The 21,517-nt window shown below is 37.8% G+C and overlaps 1 protein-coding gene across 1 annotated transcript in view; it reads left to right on the forward strand.

Moving 5' to 3' along the window:
- Positions 1 to 21,517, forward strand: part of LOC124880928 (phospholipid-transporting ATPase ABCA1-like) — a 283,949-nt gene that overhangs the window by 151,919 nt on the left and 110,513 nt on the right. The window contains exons 33-34 of the mRNA XM_047386373.1: positions 13,336 to 13,430; positions 15,001 to 15,106. Coding sequence (XP_047242329.1) covers positions 13,336 to 13,430; positions 15,001 to 15,106 — 201 coding nt within the window. The remainder of the gene's footprint in view (positions 1 to 13,335; positions 13,431 to 15,000; positions 15,107 to 21,517) is intronic.

The raw sequence follows: 21,517 nt of genomic DNA on the forward strand, positions 1-21,517 counted from the left end.
AGAAATGAATGTTAAATACCTGCTTAAAGATCAGTCAATTTCTATACCGCTTCTTCCATAGTGGGTCACGGGGAAGCTGGTGCCTATCTCCAGCAGTCTATAGGTGGGAGGCAGGGTACACCCTGGACAGGTCGCCAGTACATCGCAGGGCAACACACAAACAACCAAGCACACACTCATTCACACACCTAAGGGGAATTTAGAGAGACCAATTAACCTAACACGGTGGCGTGTCAGGCATGTCTTTGGACTGTGAGAGGAAGCCAGAATACCCAGAGGGAACCCATGCAAGGACGGGGAGAACATGCAAACTCCATGCAGAAAGACCCCCGGCCGGGAGTCGAACCCTGGACCTACTTGCGGCAAGGCAACAGTGCTACCAACTGGGCCACCGTTGTTATTTTTAATAGGTACTTTTCAGCTGACAGATTAACCTCACAGCAAGGCATTTCCTAACTTATTGAATATGATGGTGTGTGTTCTGTACACACCTTAACTTGAAATTGTGGTGAATTAAAGGCAGACTTGTCAGTGCCAAAATTAAGACTATCGCCCACGCAGCGGTGGCTACTTCCTTGTTTCCAGAAGCTATATCCAATCTGAAGCCAGCTGCTGATCTGATTAATGATAGGCCGGGGCCAGTAACTGAGCGGCTGGCGCTGGCAAATGAGAAGGCAAGTACTCACTTGTGTTAGCTTTGGAGAGGCCCATTTCCATTTCGGGATCAACAAAGTATTTTTAATTGCATTAAACATGACCTCTTTAAATGTAGCTTTTCATTTTCCTAAAGGTTATGGATGTACATTTTTCCCCTCCCCTCGGCTGATTAGAGATAAATACAGTATGGTATAAAAACAGTAAGCTCAATTTACACTTTGTAACATTGTTGGGGCCATCCATTTTGTTCGCACATTTTGACGCACGCAGCTCAACAGACGTCGCAGCTCTTACGTCACTGGGAGCATAAACCGGCTGAGATGCAGAGGTTCATTGCCATTTCCCGCCTGTCTCACGGGACAGTGCAACGGAGGCGCATATCTGGAGAGACAAAAGCTCGCAGGCGAATTTTTGCTCCACATGGCCATTCCCAGAAGAGCTTGAAAGCTGGAAATCTGTCTGATACGAGAAGATCAGAGGATTTATTCACCCATTGAATACCACGCCGACACCCGGTGCAGGTGAAAACCCACAGAGGTTTTTTGTCCAAGGAGATGAGTTTTCCTCCTTGTGTAATGCAGTCAACTAACGGTTCATCTTTTCCCCACCTGGACGGATGAGAAGTTACCGTTTTTTTTCTTTAATTTGATCACGGGCGCATGGTCCCCTCCCCTCCTTTCCTTCAGACCTGATCCTTCCTCGACTGGTGGAGAGCAGAAATCAATGTCAAAGTAATTTTGTTCTTTTCATATTAAACCGGATAGGTGCATTTTAGAGGTCTGGGCCGGATGAGGCAGTTAAGGTGATTTAGGATCACTAGTAGTTAGTCTCAGGTATTAACGTCTTGCATGCAATACTGATTGAATTGTTTTATGCTGAGCTGTATTTTGATTTGGTGCGCAAGCGCTGCTGAATTGTGCGTGGTTAATGTTTTGTCCGGCTGATCTCAAATCAGCCAGGAGTTAGAAGTTGGACTTATAAAAGTTTTTCTTTCAAAGCAACTGCGGTCTAGGCCTTGCCTGACCATTCTTTGTTCTAGTTTTATTGCTGGAGTTTTTCCACTGAGTTCCCGCCTCAGAATTTTATGACCCTTTGTCAAGATTTGGGGCAATCAGCTGGTTGTGGCTAAAGGGGCGTGGCCCCACCGTTTTATCAACTGATCACTGCAATCGAGACATCAGAACCAGGAGGACTTCTCTTTCCATTTAACCCAAATTACACATTTTGTCCATAAAACTACTGGTTTGATCTTCATAGACATTAAATGTGCATATATGTTTTTCTTTTATTATTATTGTTAGGTAGTCATTGTTATTTCCTTTGTGTAGAATAGTGCTTGTTAGTTAGATGAAGGTTTTTGGACCAGAATAATGGTATATCAGGATTATTTAGCTTCAATAAATCTTCATATATATAATTAAGAGAAGCGTTGTGTTTATTTCGTGCAAGAGTGATTTATTTGTTAAAACAAGGTCGAAGTTTCCCCACCTTCAGTGAAGTGGTTGAATAAACAGTGACAGTTGGTGATTAATAATTTGTAATCATTAAAGAGCTTTGACCCCATAATCACAACACCAGAGTACATCTCTGATTTCTATTCGTAAGTGATGATTTTTGGTTAGGAAATACATGTTTTTTCAAATTATGATTTCAAATTATAATTCTTGATGAATATTAATTAATCAATAATCATAATCCTTACAACATGGACATCAAAACAACAGTTGAAGGACTTCACAACAAAGAAGTGCACTTTCTTGTTGACAGTCCATGACAATAGTATGAGAAAATAAACAATTAATTGCCAATACAACAGCAATTTAAATTATTAAATTATTAATATGTTGGTATAAATATTGGGCATATGTGTAGTTACGGAACTGCGCCATCTACTCTCAAAAAAAAAAAAAAAAATGGCATGTTAGTTGCCGGCCTATCCAAGGCTTTCACCAGCCTATCCAAAGCTAACACAAGTAAGTACTCTCCTTCTCATTTGCCCGCACCAGATGCTTAGTTACCGGTGCCAGCCTATCATTGTTCAGATCAGTAACTGGCTTCGGAATGGATATAGTCTCCTTCAATAAGGAAGTAGGCACCTGGGTGCGCAATATTCTTAATTTTGGCACTGATACCACTCCATAGACTGGGTTCACCAGTGAGCTCTTTTAAATCTCTAGGTAGGGTGCTGGTTTGTTATGTCTTTCAGTTACTGGTATGACACAACATTCCACTTGACTTTATCTTCCTACTGGGTAAACCACCAAATCCCCACTTTATGATCTCAAATTCTAGTTTTGTCTTAGGTGGACACTGATGTCCAAGTTTGGTGTTCTAAATGTAACATAATCACAACTTTTAGCTGCATTCTCAGCTGCCAAATGATTGCTTTTTTCCTTTTGCGCTTTTTTTCGCGTAATTTCATTTCACAGATATGAATATAACTATTGTGAAATACAAGCTGGACCGCCGAAAAGAAAAAGTTATGAAAAGTATATGTGCAGTGGGAATAAAACAAAACAAGTTTAAAAAACTGATTCTGCTACAGTAAATCGAATCAGTTGAATGACATTTCCTTCTGAATTGATGAAGATTTTTTTGTAAGGGTCATGTTGCAAGGACAAATGTGAGAGTATTGTGGAAGAAATAAGTCAATACTTTCCAACAACAAGCAGTACATTTAATAATTTTGCCTGAAGCTCCTTTATTATATACAATAATGTTCTATTTCACACTTGGCATGGATTTCAAATCCTTTGTTGGACCCATGCGATACTAAAAAGGTAGTCCTCTCTGTGATAGGAACATCCAGAGCCCTTTTAAATGAGCAGCTGTCCAGGAATCATGTTAAAGGATGATTGTTGAGCCAGTCAAACATGAGTGGTGTCCTTTCTGTAACCTTTTCCACTGCCACTGATGTGCAATTCTAGCATATAGAGCATTGTTTCTCTCTGGTACCCTGCTGTGCTATCAAGGTCTTTCTCTCAATTTATTTTTATTATTATTTGATGTATTCTTCTCATTACTCAAATTTCTGCTTCTTGGTAACTTAACAGGAATACTGCCTTATGCCATCATGCTATTAGTGGCTAGTAGTTTTAGTATTGTCAGCCCTAGTAAAAAGGCCATTTATCAAGGCCACAACTTCCATCTTGTTACCTCCACATGCACATTCCTTATTTATTCATAGGGTCTTATTTCTTCCATTTGTGATCCTGTAAAAGAGAATTTAATGGTCTCTCGTTCTTGCATGGAGACAACCTTGAGGACAGAGAGTTACCATCCCACAAAAGGATTATTGCCAGTCATCTCCCACCCTGTGTGAAGGTGCTCAAAATGCCTTTCTCTGCCCTCGATACCTTCCTTTTATATAAAAAAAAATACTGTGCTTTATTTATTTGGCAAAGGTCAGTTTTTGTAACACAGTGAGCCAGTCAGCCCTCAAGCGTTTTATTTCATCATCAAAAACTGGAAAATATTTGTGATAGTGTTTGATTTTGGATGGTAGATTGACTGTGATACAGCATGATTTGTGGTAAAATAGAGAATTTTTCTATGAAGCATGATCATACATTCTAGGCTGTGGATGAAGCAGTTCTGCCTTCTCTCTACACTTCATCTATTTCCTCTTTAATGACAGTCATCTTTTGGGTCATATACATGGTGTATTACTCAACACCAGAATGTTTTCTGCTGACAGTTAACAGATAATGAACACAGTGACAAATATGCTTTATTGCAAAGGTTGCGCTTTATGGCTCAGTGGCAATATGGATCCATTGTAATACTTTTATATCATATACCAGATGATCTGGTTGCCTTTAATATTATTTTTAAAAACAGCCGCAAATTTAATGTCATCTTTGTGCAGAAATACAAAGTTTCCGTTGCCTTCAATTCAGGCATAGTTTAATAGCTTCTAGAACCACCTTTAGCAGCAATACCTTAAATTACTAGTAGTTGTATGACTATTAATCTCCAACATGGAGGAACTTTGGCCTACACTTCTTTATAATGTTGCTTTAGTTCATTAAGCCGATTTTTTTGCCAATCTGGTGTAGATTTGCTACTGTGTCTGAATTAACTGTGTTCTACATGACCCAATTTAGGCTGAGCTCCAGATTTTGACTGCACAGCTCATATGAACTCAATGAATGCAAGGTGCCCAGGTTGCATGGTTCAAATCATTACCAAAACTATGCTTGACAGTTGTTATGAGGAGTTTGTATGGACCAAATGGTTTTGGTTTCATCATACATAATGTTGTACATTGTGAACAACAACTTTGGGATGGGGCAGTCCTCTTACCCCCCTGTTCTATCTGCCCATTTCCTGTCATTTATTTATGAAAATCATGAACAAAGACATCTAGTGCCACAAAATCTAAAGAAACAAATCTGATCTGTTCAAAGAACCTTTTCCCAGTTAGCTTTTCAGTTCACTCAGTAGCTAAATCTATGCTACCATTTTCATGATCCCTGGACTTAGGTTTAGTTTTGCGTTGGGCCCTGTGTCTTTATCTGTGCTTGTATGTCTTTCATGCATTTTTGCATTTTGGTTTACTTGTTTTGTAAGTAGATTATTATCAGATCTTTGTTCCCTTTGTTGTTAAGATGGTCACATTATTATAGTCTCCGTTTGTTTCTCTGTTTCTATGATCTCTGATTCAGACATTACTTTCCCTTAGTGCCATAAGTTCCCTGCTCTCCCTCAGGCTATTCCAAATTCAGTGATTAGACTCAGCTGTTTTACAACCAGCAAAACATTCTGGTTGTTACATTCTGTCATTGTCAGATTATCCTGCTATGCACCCCTGCTGTCCTCATGTTATTCTCACAGTTATTTTAGTTTTCCTCACTGTTCTTCCTCCATGTTACCTTCCATTTGCTTGCCTGTGAATTCTTTATTTATTCTTTATTACCTCCGTCAACGAGGTTATGTTTTTGTTGGTGTTGGTTTTTTCATCTGTTTGCAAAATATCTCAGAATTTTATGAACAGATTTTCCTGATATTTTCAGATATAGTGTGTATTAGGACTAGGAACAGATGACTATATTTTGGTGGTGATTTGGAGCACCTTCTGGATGCAGGATTTTTTTGTAGGATTTTCTTATCCTTATCGTGGCAGGACAATTTGGAATTCCCACATGGTTTGTGACCCTGTTGACAGGGTCACAAACCATGTAACCATGTAACATGTATCTCCCTTGGTGAAGGTCCTTTCTCTCTGATTGAATCTCTAGTTGCTAACACCTTCATTTTAAATTAATTTTCTTATCGTGTCAGCCATAGATAAACTTGAGATTCGATTTTAATAATTTCCCAACCTAATAAAGACTATCTATGTACTTGAAACTCTTGAATTTAAGTTTTTTTTTTCTTTAAGACATTGCTGTGTTAAAAAAATGAAATAAAATTCAATCTTATGCACATATGTGTGAAGGTACTAATCATACATAGGAACAAGATTTAACCTTATCACTGCACTGCAAACGTGTGCACCATGATCCACTGTCAGAGACTCTAAATTAATTCAAGTCCATGGCAAAGACCCCCCATGAAAGTAGGGCATATCATGAGGATGTACTTCCTTTGACCTGAAATACTCCCTCGTTGAATAAATCATGACGAAGTGCACCAGCTCCACACAAGTTTTTTCTTTTTATCTTTTATCCTGCCAATCCTCAGAATACGCCCTTGAGAAACTACAGAAAGTAAGAGAGGGGAGAAAAAAACTAGATACTGCACTGCAGGAGGTAGTGTGAAAACATTGTTTCCATGGCAATGGCAAGCAACAGTAAGCCCGCTATCAGTCCTGAGGTACTGACTCTCATTCATCTGTGAGATTTAACCTTCACAGACAAATAGGCAGCCATGCATGCAGTGGAATTGATAAAGGGAAAATATTCCCCACATTACAATTGATGTCTTTATCATTTAGAAACTGATCTGACTATAGCCTACCTACAGATTACTCTGCCTAGCCACTTCTATCAGGCTGCTGAGGTCAGCTATTAACTTCTCATTTGTTCAGAGATAAAGAATAGGGGTCTGTGTGATGCCTACCACTGCTTTAACTTCATTAGCTTGATGAGTTAAGTGTCAAAACCAAAGTCCTTAATGAGAATATTTGCAGGTGTAGATGATAAAGTGAATGCATAATACAGCATGAGCTTGAAGCTTTTTTGCTGCTCTATCTATCCATCCAACATGTTTGCCTTCTCCAAGATTGTGTTGTGGGGGTAAGAGTTCCAGAAGGGAAACCCAGACATCCCTCTCCCCAGCAACATTTCCAGTTTATTTTGGGTGGTCCCAACATGTTCTCAGGCTAGAAGCGATAGATATAGCCCCTCTAAACAGGCTAGGTATACATTGGAATCTCCTCACAGTGGAATGTGCCTGGAAAAACGTTCCATAGGTAGGTGCCAAGGAGGCCTCCTGATCAGATGCCTCTTTTCAGTGTGGAGGAGAAGTGATTCTGTTACTAAGGCTGCGTCCCACTATCCTGTAAAGGAAGCTCATTTAAGCTTCCTATATCCAGAACTTGTTCTTTCGATCATGATCCGTATTTAATGGCCACAGGAGTGGGTTGAAGCATAGAGAGAGAAGTAAATCAAGAGCTTTGATTTTTGGCTCAGCTTTTTCTTTACCATGTAAGACGAGAGTAGTACTTGCATTACCAAAGACAAATCCTAATTTCCCACTTCCACTGGATCATCACTCATAAACACAAGATACCTAAACTGCTCTGCTTGATGCAGAGACTGCACTTCAGCAAGATCCACTTACATACATTAAGAAAGACCAGTGTAACATTGCTATGATTTCATTAACAGGCTCTTCAGTTTTTTGTTTCAGTGTATGTATTGGCGGTGTGACGAGATCTCATGGTACGACGTCTGCGATATTTAAACAACACAACACTTGGTTGCATTGAAGAAGCTTCCGCTAGTTTTAAATTGTTTATCTTGTAGTATTTTGGGTTGATGAGATACAAATGATTTGTACACTATGAGAATACCGTGACTGAACAACTGCCAGCCTCCACTTATGCTAAATTTGACATCTAATCTTCAGAGCTTCTTATTGGCACAGAACTTGAAGGATATTTTGTGTATTTTATGGAATCCGGACTGCAGTTGTTCATCTTCAGTTTAAAATACAAAATACCTTAGTTAGACTTACCAAACCTAAACCAGATTCATACATATATCAAATAAATATATTTTAGAGTTTTCAATTTATGACTTTATGAAGTAATTAAATCGGGGAATCTAAATAAAAATTTGAATCAAATGTATGTTAAAATCATACATATAAGTTATTTTTTTCACTACTTTTTGCTTCATGTGCTAAAGTACACGATGAAATAATTTAATTTGCTGCAATGTTTCACTTAATAAAACCTAACATCTGATTGGTCAACCTGGAGAATCACCTATTCTATAGATTGAAAATGCAGATTTATATTTTTCTGCCTGACTGACCAAGCATTTTATGCTGTACCTTAGCGGCTTATTGAACTCAGAGTCAGAAGTTGTGGGGGGGGGTGGTTCTTGACCCCCACTACAAGGGCATTTAGGAAACAAAATAAATAAAAAAGGGTTATGTAACTTAAAGATTAATCCTACATTTTTATTCCACCCCCCACCGGGACAGCGTCTGTATAACCATAGCAGCATGTGACAGTATCGCCTTCTGTGCCATTTTTTTTTTACTGCGTTTGTGTCACGTACGAAGCAACATGCCAATAGCTGTTGTAACTGACATGACATCGTCCATGGCGGAAAATGTTAACTTTTTAAGCTTACACCTCTAAATCAAACTTAGTCTTCAGAACTCTATACTGATGTAAAAAACTCCCTTAGAAAAACAGATCAAATGCAGTATATAGATGAGTCAAAAATTATTCTGCACTCATTAAACATTATATAAAACACTTTTTGTGCTTTGTGAAACATTGACTGTGAAAGTAATAAAAAAATTACCTATGTTAAAATCTCTTGATATTGTGGAACCAGATATTATGTATGATTCCTTCTGCATCCTCACATCTCCAAATATACTCTGTATGTATAGCAGTTACAGAGTAGCTACATGTTTTTTTCTTTTTTTTTGCTCTATAATTTATTCAATAGAAATATCGAAAAGTCTCAAATTTGTATTAGGAAAATATATAGGAACCCTGCAAGCCACAAACGTATGATCAGAAGGAAATAAACGTGTCCTTATTTGGTTGCGAAATATAACAGAAGGGGTCTCCCATCACCATATGTGCACAATCTCCAACAATGAGATTGTTTTATTTCTGGCTTGAAGCTGCTTGTTTGTAATTCAGTGTGTGCTTTGCTAATATCTGACAGATATGTTGGGGTTGGTTTCAGATGATTGTGGGGTTGGGATCATTGTAGACACATATTCAGTTTCAGAAACACACATTGACATTCAAATCCAAGCAGTTACACAATGACATGCAATTGTGCACAATACCTACTATGTTAGGTTGAAGGATTTCTGCTTGTACTCTGCCCACTCACAGGCTTGTCAGCAGAATTATTCTGCTCAGCACTTGTCTAAATGTTTAATTAAAAAGACTCCACAGAATTCCATTTTAGCTTTAACTTGGTGGAGCATAGCATCACCAGCACCAAGAATCACGTGAACACAACTGATCTACTTATTTCTGCTGTGCTCGACTATGCCCACTCATTCAACAGATTTGATTACTTCTTAGTTTACATTTGCCTCACCTCGACTCTCCATCAAGCTGCATGGAGAACGGATGACTGGAACTGAAAGCCGAACATACAGAGGCTTGCTGATGGAAGCCCAGGTATTACCATCACATAATGTTTCCCTTTCAGTCTTTTTGATGGACGACGTGGACCAAGGCCAAAATAATTAGACACACGCGGTCTAAACTCATGGTGTGCACAGTGGAGCATAGAAGCTCTTACTTTTGGTTTTTGTCTGTCTCTCCATTCCTGTGGCTTTCAGAAAGAGAAGCATATTTGTTCAGAGATAAGCCAAGGTTGTTGTGCCATTCATCCACCTTATCTCTGATTCATAAGCCAGATGGGGCCATCTTCTTCCTCTGTTTTCTCTTCCCATTTCTTCTTTGCCTTCTGATTTGAGTTATCCTCGTTTACTTCTTCAAATTTAAATTTACACTAAAATATTCTGCACAACTCTTGTGTTTTCTTTGCCTTTTCTTTAGTAGTATTCATACCCACATTTCCTTTAGTTTGACACATTACAACTACAAACATTAATGTCACAGTTTATGTCATCGATCAATACAAGATAGCAGATAATTGTGGAAGAAAAGGGTTTTCAAACTTTTTTAAGAATAAAGACCTGAAAAGTATGTCATGCATATGTGTTTCTCCTCTTTTACTCTGTTAACTCTAAATAAAATTCAGTACAACCAACTGTCTGCTCTGTGAGATGTTCAGAGATTGCCGACCAATCTCTAAACATCTCACAGGGTGCAATTCAATTAATCTTATGAAAATGGAAAGTATGGCACAGCTGAAAACTTATTAAAACATGACTGTCCTGTCAGTCTGCCTCTGTTATGCTTTGGGTTTGAGTTCTGTTGAACCTCTTTGCAATTACACGTTCTTCACTTGCTTTATTTCAGTTCATTCTGGCTTGTTAGTTTCATGTGGTTGTTTCGTTCTTGGTACTTCCCTGGATTCCTGTGTTAAATGTGTTAGTTCATATTTCCTTATAGATCTTGTTGCTCCCAGTTTATGTTTAGTTAGTTTAATTTTTGTCCTCTTAGATGTTTTGTTATTTCCCTGGATTCCTGCTCATTTGTGTTTTAGTCACTCTCCCTCAGTTTTCATTTTTTTCCCTTCTACCAGGGGACAGAGCAAACGTCAAACAAAATGTTCTGATCTGTGGCTCTACATTAACTCAGGGGGAGCTGAATATAAATGCACACCACAATTTAAAAGTTTTTCTTGGTATAAAAAAAAAAACATCGATGCTTTTCATACTATTTAACTTCTCAATTTTAAGTGTCTATCACATCTGATTAAATAATATAGAGAATGAAAATAATAATATAATCAGTGAACCAGGAAGCAGTAAACTTTAGGTCCATCAGTTTGCAGCTAGTAACACCATGATCACAGAAGAAGATACGAGTGCTTATGTTTGGGTCTGTCAGCTGTTTACTTGCTTAAAACCAACTAGGGTTCTGAGAAACTTTATTTTGTAAAAATGAGACAGTTCCAAATCAGGACAAGGTAAGATATATGTGGCTGAAGGCAGCAGATAGTGTATTCTGGAATGCAGAATGCATTTATTTCAAAAGCTTATGTTGTTTTAAACTAGAAGAAAAAGATTCTTACTTTAAAGAGCATTATTTCAAATGTACTGAAATACATCTGAGTAAAAGGTTTCTTCTATCTTCAGGGTCATGACCGCTTCATGGTTGTCTGTTAAAAAAGTCTGATTTCTGAGGTCTTATTATGTTACAAATACACTAAAGTTTTGTGGTTTTATTTTGTCGATAAGATGAAGATGTGAATGTTCAAGGGGTATAAACATTTTATCAAGAAAATGTAGCTACCTGGCATTAATTGAAATGGGGTTCTATATGTTAAGTGAGAATAATGAGTATACATTCAAGGCTAATTGGCCCAGTGGTAACCAATTAAACAACATACCGTTTGTACGTAAAGCTCACTTATCAAACCGTTTGTAACTGGGGGCATGTTGGTAATTTGCATCGCCGTCGGGGGTCCAAACCCCATTTTATAAAGGATCTCTCTGCCTAATAATTAGTGTTACCTCTCTGAATAAGCTTTGCAATTGCAGCTAGGGAGGTGGTGTGCATCTACTGAGCATCAGTCTGCACAAGGTACAGTTTATTCATAGCGCTGTGTCGTACCCCTTCCTAATTGGATGTTTGAATGTGCCCATTCATCCACAGAGGGGCATATAATTAAGGTCCTTTGACATTAGACACAGCTTTCTGAGTTTTGGCGGGGGTCTCAATTTCAGCCAGGCTTCCCATAGTCAAGCTTAATTGACTATTATGATAAGGGGTGAGAGTGTGTTTCCCAGCAGTGTAAACACATGCCACCTGTTAAGTATTCTTGCTCTTAACTGTTGTTGATTTTGCGTCGGCTGGGTGAGCTTTAATGCATAGGAGAACATTCATTTCAGCTCAGATGTGTGTGTGTGTGTGTGTGTGTGTGATGAGCTATTGTTCACGGGATGTAGCAGTAGATCTGAATGCCAATGATTTATGACATGGAGACTGTTTTGCATCACATTTCTGTTTTCAAACATAGACCTTTGCATTCTGGTCAGAAGTTTACAAACTCCCATTATTGGCATGAATAGCATATTCATTTGCTTATAGTGTAGTGACTTTACAACACAAAACTTAAAAGACTTAGTTGAAAACAAGAATTAAGTGCACAAAACTTGTTTTGGGTTTTCTCTACCAAAAGAAAGGTTAAACTACATACCGTCATAAAAATATAAGTACACCCCAGAAATTAGGTAAATGTCCCCTAGCAAGTTGCAGGGAAAACTTAACATTAGCATGTTTGTCTAAAGCCGGTTTTAATATGTTTTATGCGTCCTTCTGTTGCAAAACCCAATTATGTCCAGGTTTCCACCACGTGACCCACAGATGGAAAAACGTTGGTTAGAATATTCAGGAACAACCCAGGAACCATATAGGCTTGAACCTACCACAAACTGGAAACTACTGAAACACTAGCATCACGGTCAACTATTTCATGTGTTCTGACGAAAATAAAGCTCCTGTTTTAAAACTAACACCTTAAAGCTCAGTAAAAATATTAAGCTGCTGACATAGACAAGCTAGATTTTATACCAGTTGAGACAAAGATTGAGCTGTTTGGCCCAAATAGCAAGTAGAGATTTTGGAGGAGTCAAGGTGAAGCTTTCAAACCTAAGGACACTGAACAAACTGTGGTGGATCATACTGAGAGCCTATTTAAATGTCCCTGGCGCTGGTGCTTTGCAGTATTAAAAAGTACTTCTACTTCCAAATTCTTCAAATTCAACTTAAATCAGCAGCTTTCAATCTTTATGTATAAAACACCCAAATGTGTGAATTCAATTCCCTCTTTCAAATATTTTTACATTTATGTATTGCATCATCATTCCATCCTGACAGTAAAACCTGTTCAGGTAAATCATTCAAAGCCCAAAATCAACATGGCATTCGTAACAATGATGCGTTTGTTAAATTCTGAATGGAACAGCGTAAATCGTTTTTGGATTTCATGACCCGACTGTAGAATGTGCCCCAGGTGATCTGAGTAATTTGGATAAGATGACCAAATTCTATAGTGAGCCTGTATTAGGTAAATCTTGCTTCTTCTGAAGCAGGCATCTGTTTTTACCACAAATACACACTGATCAAAAAATCTGTTTGCCACTTGCCTGAATAAAAGTAAAGCAGATGAAAAGTGTATCATTATGCTCCCCAATAACCAGATGTTGTTTTAAAAGAAAAGAGTCTAAACCTTTTGCTAACAATTTTTTTGCCAGAAAATCAAAACAATTAAAACTGGTCTACCTAAAACTGGGGATTTTGTACAAGTTTGCATTGCCCTTGGTGCCTCACGAAAAAAAAAAAAATAACTGTCATAATAATTGTTAATAGTTGCTTTCTGTTTTTAACAGAGAGTACAAAACACAACAGACACTTTACTGGATTTAACCGGACGAAACATGACAGATTTCCTGGTCAAGACTTTGGAGAACTTGGGTAAAAAAAGGTAAGATATATTTATTTTATATTTTTGTATCACCACAAACAGCCAAATTCCTACATGTTTTGCTGTCATTTTCCATCTTCACGGATTCTGCAGTTGAAATGTTTTGACAAATCCTAGTGGGCCACTCTTTGAATTGCTTCCCTTAACCTGTCACTCTGCTATATGAAAACAGTTTCAGTCAACTGTCAGTGACGGAAATGAAAGGAATTAGCTTGGCGTTTGTTTAATCACAACTCCAAAGCTGTCCGCATTTCCAGCATTTATTCTGTATTCTGGGTATGTTTTACAGCACCCTCCACAAGTATTGCCACCTCTCATAAGGATGTTTAAAAAGCCTTAAATATATAATTTTTTAATGGCAGTTGCATAAAACACTTAAAGAACTTTAAGAAAAAATCTAATCTATAAGATATTGTAAGTACACTTATTCAGTGGGAAGAAAATCTCACACTAATAATTGTTTCTTAGTTTTTTTTGCATTTTATTTTTTTTAATTCTATATTATTGCGCAATTCCTACAAACCTAATGTTGAAGCAATCTCAAACATTACTTTTCACATTTTAAGTTGATCAGAGTGTCTAAGAACTTTATATTAGCAACAGATTACTTCATGTTATGGTGAATAAATATGCAGAACCCAGAGCTACATGTCTCTCAACTCTACTTCAAAATGGAAACAACAAGAGAACATGAAATTCAAGTAATGGCTACAAGAAAATAGATCTTTACCTAAACTTCTCCAAATCTTGTCCACAGAAATACTATGAAAAACTTAGAAACAACTGCAACTTAATGTAAATGTATGAATACAGGTAACCTGTAACCAGATTTATTTCTCCTCTTTTAGGTGGGGATTCAAGCACTGATTAGGGGGTCCTTACCCTATAAATAACATTAGTTTGTAGGGTAAGGACCCCCTAATCAGTGCTTGAATAGGGGGTCCTTACCCTATAAATAACATTAGTTTGTTGTTCTATATGGTCACCACCACTTTGAAAAGTTCACATACTGTAACTATACAATAACAACACACTCAGCAGAACCTCCAGCATAGACATTGTGTGATGTCAGATTGTCTCTAATGGTGTGACTGGGGCCCAATGGGATTAGTACTTATTTTGTAAACAAACAGTTGTTCATTCGATTCCACATTTTCCCTGGCCACATGTTAATATATCTTTTGGAGAGGAAAGCGTTTATTAGACATATCGCTGTGCTCTCACATTATTTACGCTGACAAATAAAGCAGCACACTGAAAAGTTTTCATAAAGTCTCAGATTAAAGTAATATTAAGTGGTCAAACAGTTTCTCGCAATAAAGGCTTTTTGCAATAATTGGTGTGAATAAATTGTGCAGATTTCCTTAAATCAGTCTAAACAGCTTCATTAGAAAATCAAACTCTACTGGTGAGTTTGTATATTTTTTTTTCCATCTGGACAAAGTTGGCAGTGAATTTCATTAAATTAATGGGAAATTGCTACTTATGATGATGTGTCCTTGATATGAGTTAACACGCTGCTTTCTCCACCTGACTCGGTATCTAAACCTGTTTTTTCCTGGGATTTCAGGTATGGAGGCATTTCCGTGGGAGCGGTCAACTCACAAGTCCGTCTAACAGAGGCAGAAATTGAGGATGTCTTCAGGGATTTAAAAGCCCTGTTTAACTCATCTCAGGTAAGTCAGAAATGTTTGAGCTGATTGTGCCGAATTGGTTTATACTGTTTGGTTCTGTGTTTCTATGCCAACTAGTTTTAAAATAATGTTGCAGCCATAGAAACCCATCAGTTTTTCTCCAGACTGGAATTTCTTCTTTAAAATATACAGTATTTTTGCATTTTCAAACTCCACACACATCCCCTCTGATCACTTTACCTGTTTTTGTTTAATGCTTTGCAAATTTAGATTTTAAACTACTTTCAAGTTGTACAAACTAATGTCCCATGCTCACAAGCACAAGTATTTGTAGACAGAGCTTGAGCCTATTTACAAAAATTGTGCAGAGGCACAGAGCACATCTCTTATTTGTCTATATTTTTCTCCTGCAGAGGTAGGTTTGTGTATAATTTTATTAGAACTGATATTTGGCAGTGATCTTCCAAGATTTCCAGAGATTTGTTTTTAGCTAAAACTTAATTTTTAAATCAGTCTATCGTCCTGCAAATGTTTTTTAATTGTTTATATTTAACATTTAAAAGTGACTGTAGCTAAAGGAAAGCTTTACTTACAGTAGTGTTGCTAGCATAAATTGCACTCACAAATGTGGACTAAAAAAATTATTTTTAAATGCTGGGCCAACTCGGCAAGTTGCAGGTTCACGTTTTCTAATGAATTTTGTCATTTACAGAATGAGGTATTTATTTTCAATTGGCTTTTTTTTTTTTTCCTTTCTTTAAAAACAACAATTCTTGTACATCTTTAACATCTCAGCCCAGGTGTGAGGTATCTGGAGGTTTGCTGTTGTTTACAGGTCATTGTTTGTTTTTTTATTCTGACAAGTGAAGAATGCTGAGTTTGAGAACAGCCTGAATAACTTTGTGTTTGGCAAACCAAAACTTATTGTCATTGTTCGTCCAAACATTTTTTCCAACCTAAAGGCCGGCCATCATTAGTACATGTAAACATTTGTTCCTTTTCTTACATCTTCAACAGATACCTGAGCATTAAAAGTTTTTTTTAAATGATTCATACCCCGGGCAGATTTGGGTTTAAAGTAATGTTTATATTTTACCAACATGTTTATTCTGACTAGAAGTAATATATAGTAATATTTAGATATATGTGCCAGGTTGGTATAATTGCAAGAAGGCTTTCTAACCTCTAAGACTTGGAGCTCATTGGAGCTCAAGGTCATACAAATACCAGTTAAATCATGTATATAGCAAATATAAGAATAAGTTTGATAATACCAATAAGTAATTTTCCATTGATTGAGAAGGATATACTTAATTTTAACATGCAATTTTACTAGATGTTTTCTTTCAAAATTAATATTCCTTAAATAATTATCTTCGGAGAGGTGCCTATCTCATTTCCTACCAGAAACAAACCTTTTTTTTTTGAATGAAAATAGTTTGAAACCTACATCTGCCAGGGATATAAATAGTTTTAGGCTTAGCTGTAATTATCATGCATACAGGCTCTCTCTTACGTTGATATATTTGGTGATGCCTCGTTAATGCTACAGAAAATATTTTAGAAAGTCATTAAGATGTTCTGGTAAAGTCATTAACAACTGAGTTGTTTATTTGCCAAAACAGGAAATTTACCAGATGCTACCTTTTTAATTAAAACATGTTGTACTCACTATCACCATCATCTCTATACGTATAATTAACCCAAAGCAGAAGCATAGTAAACCTGTTTGTTAGGTATTTGTTTATTTATCACAAGTCATATGGTTATTGTGACATTTCTGAACATTCTCACCTTGCATGTTTTCTTAATATCATGAAGCTTCAATTTAGCACAGGGTTAGTGGACTTTTCCCATATTAAATGTTGTGACTTGTTTTGTGTTTTTTTTTTTTTTTTTACTCTGTACTCTTAACCAAACATTGATTAGAGCACTGCCTCTTGATCTAATTGCTGTTTCAATCAGAACAAGAACTTTGACAGTATTGTTAGTCTAGGTTTTGAACTTTTGACAGTGATTTCTGGCAAAAAACATGTTTTGTGTTGGAAAATCACTGTCCAAATAGGTTTGTAGTGCAGGACAGTAGTGTATTTTCTTTTCTCACTAACTACATAAAAAAAAAAAAAACATCTGTACTCCAAGTGGATTAATTGACAACTTAACGAATGAGAGTTAAGGGATAATATGTTAAATAGATGAGCCAGTAACTAAGTTCAACTTTGTAAGAAAAAAAAAAAAGCTCTACACTCAACTTCAAACAGGATATGAAAACAAAATATGAAATCCTATCTATTACGAATCAGAAAAAGGCGGACCCAAGATTCAGCCAGAAACAGTGCTGAAAATTTAAAAGGTTTATTCAGCCATAGGAAATCGTCACTCAGGTAAAACTCCACACAGCTTCCGGGAATCACCGGGGCAGAAAGAGGGATTAGGGACTTGTAGTCTCTCCAGATTTTGCAGGGATCAGAAAAGTCACTAACCTGCTTTTGTCTTGAGTAGAACTTGAAACCCAGAGGGGAAACCTCAGTGGGTGGCAGGCAGTGATCTCCTCAGCACAGGTAAGATGTGACTCCAGGCTGAATAATCCAAGGGCAAGGCTGGCTCAATAATCCGAGGACAGAAACAGGGTCAATGATCAGAACAAGAGACGTCAGGCAAGGGGCAGGCAGAGGCATAAACCAGATGCAGGAAACAGGGTCAAAACCAAAATCCAAACAGTCCGACAGGGAGCAGGCAGAGAGGCAAAAATCCGAAACGCAAGGCAAGGTCAAGAACAATGATCAGACAGGAAGGAACGCTGGATATCTACTCACATGAATGGCTTTCAAAAATCTGGCACCGTCTGCTTATCAGAGTCAGTATATATCAGGGAAGACACAGGTGCTTGGCATGCCACAGATTGCACTGCACAGCAGCAGCCACCAGGTGCATCTCATCTGCTGATTGCAGCCAGGGAGACAGGGTAGAGCAGACGTGCCAGAATCATAACACTATCAAGGTCATTCAGTAGAAGATGTGACTAACGCTTTAAATAGATCAAGAAATGAAGAAGCTTCATGATTAAATAAATTCATGCTCAGTGCTTTATGGTGTTTTACTAACACATTTTAAATTTTTGTTCACATGTATAAACTTAAACTCAGTTTAGTTCATGCAAATAATTTTATACGCGAGCTAATGTATTTATGGCCTCGGGTGGAGTTTTTCTAGAACCCCATGCCAAGCCCAGTTATTTCCTTCTTTCTTTTTTTCATCTTCCCTCTTAGTCTGTCTCCCGCAAATACGCTCATTAACATTTCAAATTTGTGGACATTATAACTACTCTAAGATCTGCAGGCTGCTTTGGCTTCTGGGAACTCCAGCATCATCCCTGCCCATGTTTAGCCCCTGTGTCTCCGGGATCTCGATGCTAAAGTGAATTTAATTTGAGCAGCAGAAATGATGTAACCCTTAATGGTCAGGCATTAGCTGTCCTAGCACTGCTGTCCCTGTTTTTAAAAGGCTACAATGTCCTGGGGAAATGTCTGGCTTTCTACTGCTGCTGCTGCTTGGCAGGTTTGTAATATGAACGGTAACTGGAAGTAACACGTTTTTTTTGCTCTCTGGGCCATCAGTTCCGACTGGAAAGTGAGCATAGAAATTTTTGGTGTAATTGCATTTTCTGTATCCATCAGGAAGACATAGTTAGGTGCAGCAGGACTCGTTGGGAACAGTAAGAAGCAGAAGGCTGTGCTGTCAATTACATAATTAGGCTAAAAGAAAGCCACACACTAGATAGATGATGCCAGAGTCCAACTGTTTCTGGAAATGCAAGTTTTTCTCACTGAATCCTTTAATTTAACAATCTTTAACTCCTTCCTGTCTGTGTGCCTAATATTCAGTTAATTATTAATTCACTCATAGTATCTTGTTCAATACCTTTTAGGAGTAAATGGTGGACATCCCGGTGGTTTTGCATTTCAAACGCTACTTGACATTGTAAGGATTATGATTATTGATTAATTAATATTTATCAAAATTATAATTAAATATTATAATTTAGAAAAACAATTTTTTCAACCAAAAATCATTACTTACGAATAGAAATCAGAGATACACTCTGATGTGATGATTATGAGCTCAAAGCACTTAATTACAATTAGTTAGTTCTCATTAATAATTGATAATTATTAACCACGCAAAGTGTCACTGTTTAATCAACTGTTTCACCGATTGGCTGGAAACACTAACCTTATTTTGACAGATAAATGACTCTTGCTCAAAATAAACACAAACACTTTCTCTTTATCTATGTGAACATTTATTAAATCAGCAGCCCTGATACACTTTGCTATTCTGATTCAATAATCTTCACCAAATCATGCATGCATAATTGTACACAAAAATAACTAACCAAAAAAAATAAAACAACATTGAGTGCCTCTGAAAGTCAAACCAGCAGTTTCTGGCAAAAATGGTAATGGAACAGAGCTTTAGGTTTACTTGGAATGTGGGACATGTAACCAGTAGACAGCAATACGTTCACATGGGCAGCCCTTCGGGAGCGGACTCCACCAGCCTGCATTCATAAAACCCCCAAAGTGGGAGCTCAGTAAAACACAAAGGGTCATAAAACTTTCAGTCGGCAACCAGTGGAAAAACACTAAGAGTGAAGACAATGGAACAGTAAGTGTTCCACCATGAGGTTCTAACCACAGTTGAAGGGGTTCTGAGAACCTCTAACAGTCTCCTGAGTGTGCGCTCAGGGCTCAAGGCACAGTGAGAACAGCTTCAAAGCACGGGGGCTTTCAGAGTCCAACAGCAGTCAAAGCTTCATAAGACATTGCATGCACATACAACTTAGAACACATCGGACTACAATAAGTGTTGATTCTAAATCGCCCTAAAATCCTACTCTATCCTGCCCAAGCTATTTCTATCTTACTAACAGAAATAAAAAAAGAACGGAATTACTTTGTGTGTTGTCTCTGGAGCAGCGAGTAAAGGGGAGGGGGGGGAGATTTGGTACGCGTCTGCAACAAAATCAAGGATGGTCGGCTTCTCCTCCTTTCGTAAAAGGGGAAAAATATGACGGACCATCAGCAGTCAACTGGAGCAAAAACAAAGAGGACATTTTAATCTCCTTGGAAAACCTACGTGGGCTTTTTTTGAGTTGCGTGTCAGGTCCACGCCTTCGATCGGAAAGGTAAACCTACTGGTCTTCTTATCCCAGTAAGTATTTAGCTTGTTGAGCTTGTCATGAGTTTGGCCAGTGAGGAGAATGAATGGAAACCCACGTGTAAGTTTCTTCTCCAAAATGATGCGCGCCTCCGTTGTTTCCAGTGGGAGAAAAAGCAATGGTGGGGCGTCTCACGTGTTCTGATATAGCTCACTGTGACATCAGAGCTGCGATACCCACTTCCTGTTAACTGCAATGTATGCTGGGAGGTGTAGTAGCAAATGATACTGGGAGGTGTAGTAGCAAACAATGGTCCAACAACGGCCTTGTAAATGTTAAAATTTTTAAATATGCAATTGTTGTGGAATTGTTTTATCAAATGTGAGAGAAGTTGACTCACAACAAGAGAAAATCCGAACTTTGTCTTTCTAAGTTTTATTCAAAGACATTAAGTGTTTGATGACCCTGTCACTGAGGTTAGTCAGTGAAGCAGAGGCCCGATCAACATTTACACACAGTATTTATACCAAACATGACAGTGTTATCTCAACTTCAAAGAGTCTGTGTTTTATGGCCCTAGACCCTCCTCGGGTTCAGAGGTGACAAAGTTATTTAGGAACAAACCATCGGCTCTTCCTGAGGCATCACCCTAAAGCATGGGTTTTAACCATTAAACTTCTGATAATGGCTTTTACAGCTTCCTCCTCTAACACAGATGTTCTGAGGAGTGAGGTAACCTAAAGGTCATACAGTTTGGAACACTTAATAAAATAATTTCCATTAGAACTTTCTTCTGATTACAAGATAATCACAGCTAAAGGAAAATTCTTCAAAACCATCAACCCTCTCAGCTAACAGATAATCCAAAGCCATTCTACTTTGCAAACTCATTGTTGTAAGAGCTTGCTGCTCCTTGGTCAGAACAGTGAAACCTTCCTCTCTAATAATGGTCTGATTGGTTGTGACTGTAGGTAATAAATAGGCTAGATAACATACTCCAGACCAATTAGCAGGCAGATACAGATATGATCTATTTCCACACATCCAAACCATGTTCTAAGGACATGAGTACCCAGCTCTACTAGGAAAAGCAACAAGAACCCTGGTTAATTTACCTACCATGCCATACAATTGACTTCCATTCGGCAAGGCTGTAAAATTAAGAGTTAACACAAAGGGATCTGGGACCAAAGATCCTGAAATGGTAGAAGCAGCAGTTCTGATAGGACATGACTCAAATTTATGTCTGTTGATTAAAGCACATTAAACAGATATAATAGTTTTGCAACCTT

The sequence above is a fragment of the Girardinichthys multiradiatus genome, chromosome 14, assembly GCF_021462225.1.
Source record: "Girardinichthys multiradiatus isolate DD_20200921_A chromosome 14, DD_fGirMul_XY1, whole genome shotgun sequence".
NCBI classification, from domain to species: domain Eukaryota; kingdom Metazoa; phylum Chordata; class Actinopteri; order Cyprinodontiformes; family Goodeidae; genus Girardinichthys; species Girardinichthys multiradiatus.